This window comes from Scophthalmus maximus, chromosome 18 (genome assembly GCF_022379125.1).
Source record: "Scophthalmus maximus strain ysfricsl-2021 chromosome 18, ASM2237912v1, whole genome shotgun sequence".
In the NCBI taxonomy this organism is placed as follows: Eukaryota; Metazoa; Chordata; class Actinopteri; order Pleuronectiformes; family Scophthalmidae; genus Scophthalmus; species Scophthalmus maximus.
In genome coordinates, this window is record NC_061532.1 from 12,437,976 (window position 1) to 12,451,413 (window position 13,438).

A 13,438-nucleotide genomic window follows, 5' to 3' on the forward strand; every position below is an offset into this window, starting at 1 on the left:
CCTCCAAATTGGAAAGTGAATTAAAGAGCCACCGCCGCCTCGACACCCGCGCGCTGGATGCGCATCTCGTTTCGTTTAGTTTCATCATCCCCACCGTGTGGGTCCATTTAAGAATCAAATATTTTCTCATTACTTGTGGGAAGTCAAATGCACACACGCAATCACAGGGAGGGGGGGGGGGGGGGGCTGCTCTCCTGTTTTCAAGGTCACACCAGAGCTCTCCCGTCGCTCACAACACATTTGCATCAAGTCACCAGTAGACAGCTTCCAATTAACAAACAGCCTCTCTGTTAATACGCACACGTCACCGCCAATTACCGTGTCGGGAGATCTCTCTCTTTTTTTATAACAGAGTGGAAAGACATACATTATCCCACACCCAACCAGTATACCTCAAGCACAATGGGGAGGGAGGAGATGGAGGAGGAGGAGGAGGAGGGAGGGTTTAGGTGTACAGAAAAAAGAAAAAACAGCTGATGTTTTGGGGAGCGCGGAATGAATTGGGCGAGAGGGAGCGGTGCAGAGACAAGAGGGAATGTTCTGTGCCAGGAACAAGGCTTTCAGGATTAGCTCTGTCACGCAGCGACAAGGGCAGAAATAGTGGCTATAGATGAGGCCTGACAGACTGAACAGACACACAAAGTACACATGACACAGAAGCACACACTTTGACAAGGCAGACCGTGTGTGTGTGTGTGTGTGTAGAGTGGAGCACTGGCCGGACACACACTGTGGCGGCAATCGCACATTCACAAATGACTGTTAAAACTTACAGAGCTGAGATCTTATTCCAATGCACGTTCCTAATTTGGTTCCAGTGTCACGATGAAAGGGAATACACTCCTACATCGAAGAATTTTAATAGGGGAGTCGTCAGCAACAGGATACAAAGGCTGTGGAGCGGAGCAGATTACTGCAGGATGACTTTGCACATGCACATAAACACAAGAAGGCAACAAACAATTCCTTTCATCCCATCTTGCACACACACGCTTGCACATCACCACACTCTAGCACGCACGTGCACACACACGGCTTAGAGATAATTTTCTTCATGCGGCTGCACAAAAATTGAACTATTCATTATTGTCAACCTTGAAAACAACCTAGTGCAGGCGTGGTAATGAGGATTTATTAACGTCCACGGCCACTAGATGGCACCATCTTCCCTTTCATTTCCAATTTAGCTTCCCATTCCTCAGCCGATCAGCTGACTCTCTGTGGGATGACAAACCACATGCACTTAATATACAAAGCTAAAGTAAAGGTCACTTGTTTTACCACATCAAATTCCTTTTTTTTAAAGCACACAAGTTTTATGCATATTAGAAACCTAACCATTTGTTCATTTTACTTCAGCCTTGAGATCTACTTCCAACCCATGAATATCTTCGTTTTCATACACATCCTTTTTGTCTTGTTCTTGTACAAATGGACTCTTGTGGACTTCTTTCAATCAACCAACCAATCAATCAGTACCACTCAGCTTGTGGGAGGTTGAATTTATCGGGCATTGCCTCGGGTCACACAGTCAATACAGTGACCTTCAAGAAATCAAAAGACCTGCAGAATCTATTCAGGCTGTGTGTCAAAGTCCGAGTCACACCTGGCAAGTGAGATGGCCTGACATTCTCGGTGGATTTACGTATCTGCACACAGACAGTAACGGCCATGTTCTATTTCAACAGGAACTACAAAGATTGCGTTTGTAAGTGAAGTGGCTTTGTTAAAACAGGCTATTGATGACAGATTAAAGGTATGTGTAGATATGTGCAGTGAAAAGACAAAAAGGGAGGATAGCGCTTGCGGCTTTGATTTAGGTGCAGCAAAAATCCTTTGGTCAAGTGTTGTTTCATCAAATACAAACAACAAAGCTGTGATTAAACGAAGATCCTTCAGTGTTCGACTTGTTGAGGGGCGTCTGAGAGGAGAGTGAGACGCGAGGTCGGTGCCAAGGACCATCATTTCTTCTTGCCAGGACACTTGGCACATTTGTTCGACTGCTGGGAGGGGGATGGATTTTTCTCAAACTGCCTTCTGGTCCTCCTCCAGCGCCGGTTTCTCTTCCCGTTCCTTTTTCTCACCCGGCCCCGGATGGCTACTTAATGCCTCGCAAGCTTCGAGAAATCTCTTACAGCGCTGCCACAAGTCCGCCTGGAGACATGGCAGAGAGGCAAAGAGAAAAAGACGCAACAGAAAGATGTATAACCGTAGGGAAAGATAGCTGACAAAATGAATGTCTCACTCTACTGCTCATTATTGCTGTCTACATCTATGCCGACAATTTCACCAATCTCACATTTCTGTCTCTGCTGTGACTGACCTGCATGTTCTCATAAATCCCCGGCTGGCGTCTCATCAGTTCTTTCCTGTTGAGCTCCTGCTGTTTCTGGTGCTCAAGCACATTGTCTCGGACCAAACGGTAGGTCTGGATGCTTTCCAAGCGCTCCCTCATCTGGATCTCCTCCATCTGTGTGTCCAACAGCACTGGAAACTCCTTTTGGCATCTATGATCATGACCAGATTATATAATATGTATAAGCACACACCATTTATTCTTTTACCCCCTTTCAATATCATCTCTAAAAAGAATGTTGGATAGTTTAATTATAGTGAATGCGGAAAAATGTTGGGTCCAATTCTAAAAGGAATATTTTGAGAACCAAATTGTCATCTCAAACTATTGTACACCTTATCAAATTCCACCAGGTCTACAGATTTGACAGTATATTTTCTGAGATGGGAATAGCCACAATGTTGACACAGACAGAGCAAATAAAAATGGAAATTTGGCAGATAAATGCAGAGACGGGCAGAGGAAATGATGAACACAGTCCCATGACTCATCTCAAATCCAAAGTCGTGTATCTAGATTGATATCTGTGAAATCTATTTGGTTCTGATTATAACCACTGTACACTGTACTCTGTTGAGATTTAATTGTGTCTGTGTGTGCGTGGCAAGGCCAAGGACACGGAAGCGGCGAAAGATTGAGAAAGATGGGAAAAAAGAACTTTGTGTGAAGCAGTTTGAGGAAGGGGAATAGCTGGGAATATCCCATAAATGTGGCTTCCGGTTTCCTACGTGCAGACCTTAATGAGGAGAGGAGGCCAGTGGATGTGATGATGAGAGTGAATTTGGCTAATGAACACCGTCATGTTCAACCCTTATCACTGTGTGTAACAACATGTGTGCAAATGTGATAAAGATAACAAGCGTGCGCGGGCGTGCGTGTGTGTGTGTGTGTGAACCTATCATGTGCCCTGTGTGGCATGCCTTGGTGAGACAGAGGTGATGTGCAGATCAGTCAGACTCCACCTCAGGATCCCTCTCTCTCGGCTTAGATAGCAGGTTACAGCATTAGCAGCCATTAGTAGCTGGATAAGGACACTCATGTGGACCCACATACATACACACGCACACATACACGCACGCACACACACACACACACACACACACACACACACACACACACACACACACACACACACACACACACACACACACACACACACACACACACACACACACACACACACACACACACACACACACACACACACACACACAGCAGAAGAGGCTGGAGAGGTGATGGGAGCAGTGCACATCTCATTGGAGCGACGAGCTTATTGGGGTCCTGAAATAGCTCTCTAATTAACAGACCCAAATATCACCTCATTTATCAAGGAGCGGCAACGGACAGAGGGAGGGAGGGAGCGAGGGAGAGTAATGGGAGACTCAGGGGGAACTGTGGAGGGAGACTCTTCCCTTCTGAACACTCGCAAAACCTTGCTCAAACCCCTAAAGTAATAAGAGTAAGAATTTGCTGTACATTACATTAAAGATTTCGCCACAGTGTACTTTTATTATATTTGTTCTTAAGGTTGTAGTTGGAGTATATTTGAACACTTTATTCATCTTCTTTTTCTCAACATAGCTCCTGCTCTATGTATGTATACATTTCTATACACTGGATACAGTGCATCACTATCCTCTGGAGATGTTGCCCTTTTGGACCAAGGAAAGTGTATAGTCTTGTTACACTGCTGTTCACAGCACCAATGGGAGTAAAGGTCACAATGGAAGGAAATCCCTAGCAACGTCCAATCTCCTGATGGAGGATGATGGAAGGATCATGGTATTTTCGACAACATAGAAACATGCACGGTGAACATATATACATACATGAACACAGACACAAAGAAACCCGTGGTCTAGTGCAGTCGGGGCCTTTCAGCAAAGGGCTTGATTCGGGTGCACAAAGTTAAAAAAGCAAGAGTGATTCAACAACATTAGGCAACCGGGCCGCATACTGCATATTACCCTGGGGACTTCAACAAGTAATAAAAAAAACCAAAAAACTGCTAAAGAAATTCCCCCTAAGAAAAATACAAGATGAGTCTGCCTTGGCTGTTTATGTATTGTTATCCAACTCTGCCCTCTGAGCAAAGAAAACAAATGTGTCTGTTGGAACAGGCTGAACCTGAGGTCTGTTATGTAGAGAGAGAAAGTCCATAAGGGGCCAAAGTGGTGCAACGTTAGGTTACAGATGACAGATGAAAGATACTGCGCGGCAGGCTGAACTATGGAGATCTACGTAGGCATGCTGCGCGGCAGGCTGAACTATGGAGATCTACGTAGGCAGCCAAAGTGGTGCGACAAACTGAAATGGAGAATTCTGCACTGTATAGATATGTGGTCATGAAAATGTGATGGCTATGGTTTGCTCTCATCATTATTCCACATTTAATCCTGGGCCGTCCAAATGAAGTAAAGGTTAGAATAGTTGTAAAAACAGAGAGAAAGAGTGAAAAAGCAGCAGAGCACCTGATGAAGGGTGTGTAATCCATGATGGGACAGGTGGAGGAGGTATCAGTCAGCTTTTCATTGGACAGAGAGGTGTCAGCATCACATTTGGGAGCAGCTGTAAAAGAACCAATTATTAAAAAGGTTCATTATCAAACTGCCTGTGACAGTTGGAAAAATGTGTGTGAGTTAAGTACCAAGCTTAGTGCTTTCTGCTGCGTCTTCTTGAGGTTGGACCGGGTTAAGAAACTGAAGACGAGACTGTAAAGCCTATGAAAAAGAAAGCAAAAAGAATTCTGTCTGTAGGGCATATTTAAAGAAAGGCGAGCCCCATATCGATATTAACTTTAGCTAAACTTTGCTAAAAAATAGTATTTAAACACAATTATGTTGTTTGTTTTTCACATTTCGACAGGAGACACACTATAGTGGAAAATGTAGTAGCAACATTGAATCAGTGTTACAATCATGTTACCTTGGCACAGCGGCCTGGCTCAACCGTTTCCCAAGCTTTTTTAATGGATGTAATCTGGTCCATTCTCTCGGTGTCCTTCTCCGCCTCGATGCTCTCTGCCTCACTCTCGTCAGTGACCACACGCAGCGTCCAATGCGGCTTAGTCAGGTCAAGGACCTGCGCCAGCAGAGACCACAAAGCTCACACAAAATACATAATGCACACACGCACACATAATAACGTCCCAGCTGAAGGTCACTGTACCGCAATGTATTATGATTATGTCTCTTTCAATCAGAAGCTCAGACAGTCTGGTACACAGCCAGCCAGTCACCCAGGATTATATTATACGTTCTGTTCAGCTTTCTTGTCTTTATTGTGAACAATAATAATAAAAAAAACTAAAGTTTATTTATTCAGAGACCATTATGTCCTCAACCTTCACCAGTGTTGTGCTGCCAGTGCTGGAAAAAAACATTCGAGATGGAAATTCATCGAAGGGCGGGCCAGTATTCTGAAAATGTACCTATCAAATTTCATTGTGTTTAGAGTTTGTCATGTGGCGCAGAGGAGAGAAAATAGAATAAAAGTCACTTATTATGTGGATCAGAGATTTATCAAACAGCTGTGGTTCTGACTACTAAACCTAAAGATCGCTGGCTTACAGCAGAGTCAACCAAAAATGTAAATGCCGACCTGTTTGATAAAACAACAATGGTAAATATTACAGATGTCAGAAAATGTATTCAACACAAGCTACTTATTTGGGTTTGGATGGGGTTTTTATGAAGAGAAATTAAATATGTACTCCACTGAAGTCCCTAAACAACAAGACAAGTATGTATTAATGTTGATACAAAGGCACTGCATGGCTTTGAGTGCATACTGTCTATTTAATTCAACCTTGCTAAAAACTCAAATAATATTTTTCACTATGCATCACTGCAATGGTGTTGAGTTGTTGTTGTGTCACAGTGCTGTAGTGATGCATTACCGTTTCCGGTCTGGCTTCGGCTTTGGCCGTGGCAGCTGCCTTCCCCTTCGCCTTTGCGCCTTTGCGGTTGTTTTTTTGTGTGTCGGACTTGCGGCTCGGTGTTTCAGGGGTGGATGAACTTTTCATTTCTTCAAGCTCGTTTGCTACATTTTGCAAAACAGAAATGAGGTAAATTCACCTTTTCTATTAATCTGCTGCTTTTCGCTTAATCGGAAGCTACAGGAAATGTGGTGATAAACATTAGATGTAAAAAGCACAATTATTGTAAATATTCTACAGTATAAAAAGATTTCTAACATTTTTTATTGAAGTCCGAAGTTGACAAAATTCCTTTCAATCATTTAACGTATAACTCTAACATTAAAGTGATTAACAAGTCAGTAAATATGGAAACTGTGAATACCTCAAATTGGCCATATCCGGGCACCAACGTGCAAATTTGTGAACCAATAATAATTTGCATGAAAGGCTAAAAAGCCTCATTTGTCAACTCCCACCACATCTATTGATGCACATCCATCTTCAGCTGTCCACATGCCTCTCAACAAGACACGTGTTGTTTGGTTGCTTGTGTGCTAGATGGCACTGTTGCACTTCATAGCTGGATATGAACACAGTCGCACAGTCTCCAGCTTAGATGGAGCATTAACCACGAGTCTCACTTCTCTGATACAGAGAGGCATAATAATCCATCATTTAGTTGACACCCCGTCATTCTGCCTGAGCAGCTTTGGTGCCTGCTCATTCAGTTACTTTTATCTCAAGTCAGACAGATATTCAATGTGCAAATTGGATCTTAATACCAATTTGTGGAGTTATAATTTCAAGCTGATGTGTATTGAAAAACTGATTTTCAGGTGGACAAACTTCGATAAAGAAAATCACTTGTACTTGGTAACTAATATTTGTCTCCATTATTGGCACAGTGACAAATGTCATGGAGGTTGACAGGGGAATAAAAACTTCTGGCACAACCGCTGACAGGTTTGACAGCATATATTGGGGTTTAACGCAGAGATTCCTAAATGTGCATGCTTTAAACATGCGCAGTACAGTATTTTGACTGCAGCTTGTTTAACAGCTTATTAAAGAGGTCTCAAAGCTCTGCATGGCCTGTAGTGATCGTGTGCATCCATGTAGCATGTAGGGAGCATGATCAAGGGCACAGCCTCACCACAGAGACGGAGTTAAACTGGGTGAAATTAATTCACTTTCCTGCTGAGATATTTCCCAGGGCACCAGAGGGCAAGAGCCAACTTCATTTGACTTCCCATTGACCCACTTTCTCAAACTCATTGGGAAAACCGCAGACGACACGGTGGACATTGGCTTACACGCAAACACGGACAAAACCTGAGCATACGCTGGCGAAAGAACATAACAGGCTCGCGTGTACATATGAGCAGAAAGCGCGTGCAAATGACTAGAAGAACACAGCTTATCTGAGCAGTAAAAAAAAAATTGTTGCTGTTCATCTCACACGACCATTACTGTAATGAATACCAAAGTCTGTCTTCCTCTGTAGTCAAAATGCATCTGATGTCTGCCTTGTTAATTCAGGAATACATGCCATGCAAAGACACACACATACATATAAATAAACACATAAACACATCATCTGCAGATTACATTCCATGCAAACTGGTTGGGTAAATACGGGGACCTTTGTTAGGAGCAACTGAGAAAAAAGACAAAGAGATTCAGATGAAAGGCAAATTGGCCGTTCTCTTCAGGCAATCATGCAAATTGACAACCACGCAGCACCTTTTCCCCACATCAGCCTCCAGCCCGTGCAACCATTAATTCATCCCCTCAGAATTTTTAAGAAGCTCCTGCAAAATTTCAAAGCCCTGATTTTGCAATCAATCTAATTTGTGCAGCATGATTAAAGGCAGCGGAAGCAGAGTTGGTGGCAGACGACAGGATCACTGCCTGAGCCAACGACCGACGGGCACGAGAGATCACACTCAGTGATTTGCGAAAAGCAGCTGTATTCATTTGGCTTTCATTAGGGCCTGTGATTACAGACCCTTGGCAACCGGGAAGCAAAGAGCAAACAGTGTCTGCCTTGGCCCCTGACACCGCCTACTGAGAATCTGCCACATTTCAAAAATAAGCAGAGCAAAAACAAACACGAAGGGAAATAGGAAAATTCATTCAACCTTCAAATTCAATAAAAATATGAAACTGCTTACTAACCCATTAAAGGGATATTTGGAGATGATTAATGATACTTCACTAACACAACCAAACATATTTTCATTAATTCAAGGAAAGCCAAATGTAAACTATAAACAGTGACTTTAAGGTCTTTCTTTTGGACAACTTAGTGGCTCAATGATGAGGCATTTGTGTTAGTCTGAAGAATGTACCTCTCCTTTCCTTCTTCTCCAAGTCTCTGAGCGTTTGGACAAAAGCCAACCGAGATTCATCCAGTTCCCAGCTCTTATAAAGCACTTCTGCTTGCACCATATACTTCTGATCCTGTGAAACAAATACAAGCAAAGTCGGTGCGCGACGCTCTCATCACAGTTTAAACACTACCTAAAAAATATACACATTATCACAGAAGACATACAGCTGAAGGCACGTGACAGACAACACCATTAACTTAGAGCCAAGACGAGATGCGTACTATTTTGTGAACGTACAGCTGTAAACTGCTGATGATTCAGAGAGATACACAGATCTTAAAAGAAGAACATTTCATTTTGTGTTTTTTGCCCTCTCTGACAGAAGCACATGCTTGGCACAAAGGGGAGAGGAGGCAGAGGGCTTGTTAGCCAAGATTATATCAGGGGTGGCAACTCCTACATCCATCACGCTGAACAGAGAAGACAGGAATTCAGACAACACTCCAAAGTGAGACTTAAACTAATGTAGAAAGACACACGCTACAAAAAAATGTCCAAATGTCCAAATTCAAAAGTTTTACTTTGTCTGATGTTAATGTTTACATTTGTAATAGAAGCTGATAAAATAAACTATAGGAGACCACCATCAATCGATCATGAGCGTCAATATGTCTGTTGTGTGTCCCTGTTGTGATCAATGCTCTCAGTCCTGATCAATATCTGTTTATCCTGGCCTGCTGCTGATCTGTGAGATCTGACATGATCTGTCTCATTACTATTGATGCTACTACGTTGTTGTGTTTCTTCATAGAAGAGATTCATTTACCAGGTTAAGTATTTGTAACACAGGGTCTTACCAAAACCAACCCTGTTAAACAGGCTCAATTCACTAACACAAAAACCTACGTTCATTTTCACTTAAGTGCACAGTGTAGTCAGTGTGTGGTGTGGTTTTTTTTGTGCATGTCAATGATGATAGTGCCTAACTTCTTTCTACTTAAACAATAAACAACAAATGACAACAGGTCTGTTAGATATAGGGCCTTCAGACAAGAGAGTGACTCATGAATCATGCACTAAATCACTGCTTCCTGACAAGTCAGACGGTAACAACAAAACCACCCCTCCGGTTTTCTGCTGCTCTGCTCTTGCAAATTTTGTCTGTGTGAGAATGTGTGCGAGTGGGTGTATGTAAGTTCATGTGTGTCTGTATCTGTGCGTGTGTGTGTTCATGTGCACGCCTGTAAGTGAGGCGTTATGTGTATCTTGGAGTGAAAAATTGATATGAACACAAGGAGAAAGAAAGTGGGTGAGAAAGAGAGGGACGGAAAGTGAGATGCAGGCTTTTGTGTGTGTGTCTGTGTGTGTGTGTGTGTGTGTGTGTGTGTGTGTGTGTGTGTGTGTGTGTGTTAGCGCGTGCACGCAAGTAAGACCAGTTAAGTGATTGAGTAGCAGCAGACAGTTTTCAGTGATACCATAATCTCGGTGGGAGGCTGGTGCTGGTTAGGAGACAAGTCTGATTTCCCAGGTTTTTGTTGGGGTGCGTCTTCCACCTTGACTCCCTTTTCCTGGGAGGTGCATCCACTCTTCTCCTGGTTCTTCTCATCTGAGAGAAGAGAGATATTAGACTAAGACCATATCTGGGAAAAGATAGAGGTGGTCAGCAAGGTGTCCTTGCACAACTAATGGAAGAATCAACAGAAATGCAGACAAATAAGTGTGAGCATCACGTTTTGCAGAGTTATTGTGTGTTGTGCCTATACACTCTGCCTGTATTTTACTGTTCATCAGGATAGAATAGCAAAAAGCCAGTTCAGAAATACTTAAAAGGGCCGTTCAGTTTATTTTGAAAACAGTATAACACCTACTGTAGGGATTTCCTGTTAAATTATGAAGCTAAAATTCTCATAGGTGAAAATACATGCTGGACATTTCCGACAAGCAGATAAGATGCAGACTGACATATCTTCTACCATGAAGGGATTTATTTATTAGTAACTTCAACTACCAAAGCAAGTGACTGCTCACCTTTGTTTGCCAGGAAGAAGTAGATAGGAATTACCACATGGCCTTTGCCAGTGTTGCTGGCCACCTCTTTACCCTGGTCCAGAATTGACAGACGTATCAACACATCTTGCATCGAAGTCTGAAACTGAATTGTTCCTTGGACGTCTGTTGTCACCTGCACAGAGTAACTATGGAAAATTTTAAAAGACTGTGGGTACCATTCATCTTTCAGAGTATTCTTAATGTTGTCCTTCAGAGGTGACCTGTTGTATTTAGTAAAATATGTAAAGATATACCCTCAGCATCAATTGACCAGGATAAATCCTATGATGATTCCATTTAACATTATGAATAATAAATAGTAAAATACGTCATCCATTATTCTCTTACCGACATATGAGGTTGTCATCATTGGGAATGTAATAATCGCAGAATTCCTTTACTGAGAACGTGTTGAGCGGAGCCTCACGGGTCAGTTTTGGAAGGGGTTCCCTTGAGCTGATCAATCGCATCCTCCACTCGGCACCAACAGGAGGCGATTCAGGTGTCACAGCCTCTGCTACGAAGGTATAGCCAAGCTGGAATAACAGATGAAGATAGATTTAATTATGACACCAAAATGTTTTCAGGGGGAGTGTGTGAGAGACAGGCGAACATATTGAAAACCTCAACAAGGAGCAGCATCCATTTCAATTTACTGTTCTCTCTCGAAGGATTTGTTTCGTGTAAAATAATAGAAATGTTCCCAACAGAATTACACCAGAGAGTTAAGACTGGTTACCAAACAGGAAACAACAAGTTTGTACCCAGTTATTGATCAAGTCAATTAAGGAAACATTCCTTAAGTGCCACGTTTTATCATGGTGGTAGAAAATATACTAATACTAAATAAATATAAAATATGTCAAATACATGAAAGTAAAGAAGTGCAATGATTGACAGCTTCCACACACCTTGTTGGGTTGAAAGACATGGATTGCTAGTTTGTTTAGGACCATGTCCAGCTTCTCTCCAGTGTCGTTATTTATGACATGCAGCAGACAATTAGGGATTGGGGAGTAAACCTTTGCTGCCAGCAGCATCTCCTCAGGAACCAGGAATACCTCTCTTCACACAAAGACGAAAATAAATTAAGCAACAAGTAATCCTCTGACCAGAGTACTTTTCCACTTTTTTGTTGAAATTCAGTGTTAAAATATCAACATTGCATAAAAAGAGAGCTGAATGCGTTGCTCAAAAGGTAACATGAGACGAGGACATCAGTCATTTATACTTTTGGCAGATCAGCTTTAAGTAACAATGTTTTCTAACCTGAAAATCAAGACCCAGGAGTTGGCTGTGTCTTGAAGAGAGACAGAGTAATCAACAAAGGTGGTATTGGTCCACTCGTCCTGCTGACAGGGGAAGAGCTGTGCTTTCCTCTCAAAGTGGTGGTCAATGATGTACCTGTGCAGGAAATACAGAAGGGGAGAGCACTTTCAGAAACATTTTATATTAAGTATTAAAACATATATATATATTCACAAAATATCTGCTATAATTTACACAAACATCTTAGAGATACATTAAGATGTAGCTGATAATGAATGAAATCCAGTACAAAAAAAGGGAAAAAAAGAATCTACATTGAAGGAATATATGTAGTACGCACTCCACATCTCAGCATGAACTTTGGCTGAAGTGGATGTTTCTGTCAGATTCTGTCAGGCTCACAACAGCCAACACACCCCCACCCCTACCCACCACACAGACATCGACGATGCTGCGAATGCTCATGCACACATGTACAGTACTTCCCCAGGCGGCAGGTCATTCAGCAGACGCTGCTAGCCGATTGGAACGAGGAGAGGATAAACAGCAGATGGTACCACTGGGAAAAGATGGAACGCAATGTGGAAAATGCTCCCTGCCTGGCCGCCACAGGCCGCCACGACCAGGAGAGAGAGCAGATTCTGGGCATGCGGTGCAACAGAGAGGATAAACCGATGCCATACGATTGACAAAGCACTGGCACGGGACTGTGGCAGGATAGCACTCGTACACTCAATCATAAAGCATCATTGCAATTAATGTATTTCTACTAAATGAATCCTTCAGTTACCGTAGCAAAAATACAGCATGTTTGTCTGCATCTGATTCAACCTGTGGCCACATGTCAAAAAGGATCTTGGAAGCACTGAGGTTCTCCTCTGTGCCTGAAAGAGAGAGAGAGAGAGAGAGAGAGAGAGACAGAAAAATAACCATTAAAGATGAAAGACAATCCATGTTGCTGTCAAACACACGGGGAAAAAAATTATAATTTATTGTCGCCGACCTAGTTCAGGATAGTCATTTACATCTGGATTCACCCAGATTTTCCAAGCCACTTTGGGAATTCTCTTTCACTGACAAGCAAAATCCATTTTTGCCTCATTCAGCGAGAGGGCGATAGATTATTCACACCCTAGCAGTAACTTTCACACTCGTCTTACAAGACGTGTGACCTCTGACAGAAATGAAGCTTTGATAAAAGATGTAGTATGATGTGTTTATGTGTGTGTGTGTGTGTGTGTGTGTGTGTGTGTGTGTGAGAGTGTGTGTGTGCGTGTGTGTGTGTGAATGTAACAGGGGAAGCTCTGAAGGGACAGCTGAATGATAGATGTTTTCACATCTGACATGTGGCATAGGTGTCTTCATTTCCTCTGTCAAACAACCTTCTCCTTTCCCTCAGCGCTCTGGCTTCAAATGGCCACTTTCCCAAATTGATACTACCATTAGAATGGCCAAGACTTTTGAGGCATGAGATTCCCTAACATCTTTATAACAAAAAGATGGTTACTAAAA

The 13,438-nt window shown here is 42.5% G+C and overlaps 1 protein-coding gene across 3 annotated transcripts in view; it reads right to left on the bottom strand.

The window, feature by feature from the left end:
- Nucleotides 1–844: 844 nt before the first annotated feature.
- adgb (androglobin) overlaps nucleotides 845–13,438 on the bottom strand; it is a 34,360-nt gene continuing 21,766 nt past the window's right edge. For all 3 annotated transcript variants that reach the window (XM_035618007.2, XM_035618006.2, XM_035618008.2), the window contains 13 exons: nucleotides 12,717–12,810; nucleotides 11,927–12,061; nucleotides 11,569–11,722; nucleotides 11,006–11,193; nucleotides 10,637–10,803; nucleotides 10,084–10,214; nucleotides 8,627–8,738; nucleotides 6,255–6,397; nucleotides 5,282–5,437; nucleotides 5,004–5,076; nucleotides 4,828–4,924; nucleotides 2,324–2,507; nucleotides 845–2,154 (listed from right to left, as the gene is read on the bottom strand). In XM_035618007.2, the coding sequence (XP_035473900.2) occupies nucleotides 2,026–2,154; nucleotides 2,324–2,507; nucleotides 4,828–4,924; nucleotides 5,004–5,076; nucleotides 5,282–5,437; nucleotides 6,255–6,397; nucleotides 8,627–8,738; nucleotides 10,084–10,214; nucleotides 10,637–10,803; nucleotides 11,006–11,193; nucleotides 11,569–11,722; nucleotides 11,927–12,061; nucleotides 12,717–12,810 (1,763 nt within the window). In that variant the 3' untranslated portion in view covers nucleotides 845–2,025. The remainder of the gene's footprint in view (nucleotides 2,155–2,323; nucleotides 2,508–4,827; nucleotides 4,925–5,003; nucleotides 5,077–5,281; nucleotides 5,438–6,254; nucleotides 6,398–8,626; nucleotides 8,739–10,083; nucleotides 10,215–10,636; nucleotides 10,804–11,005; nucleotides 11,194–11,568; nucleotides 11,723–11,926; nucleotides 12,062–12,716; nucleotides 12,811–13,438) is intronic.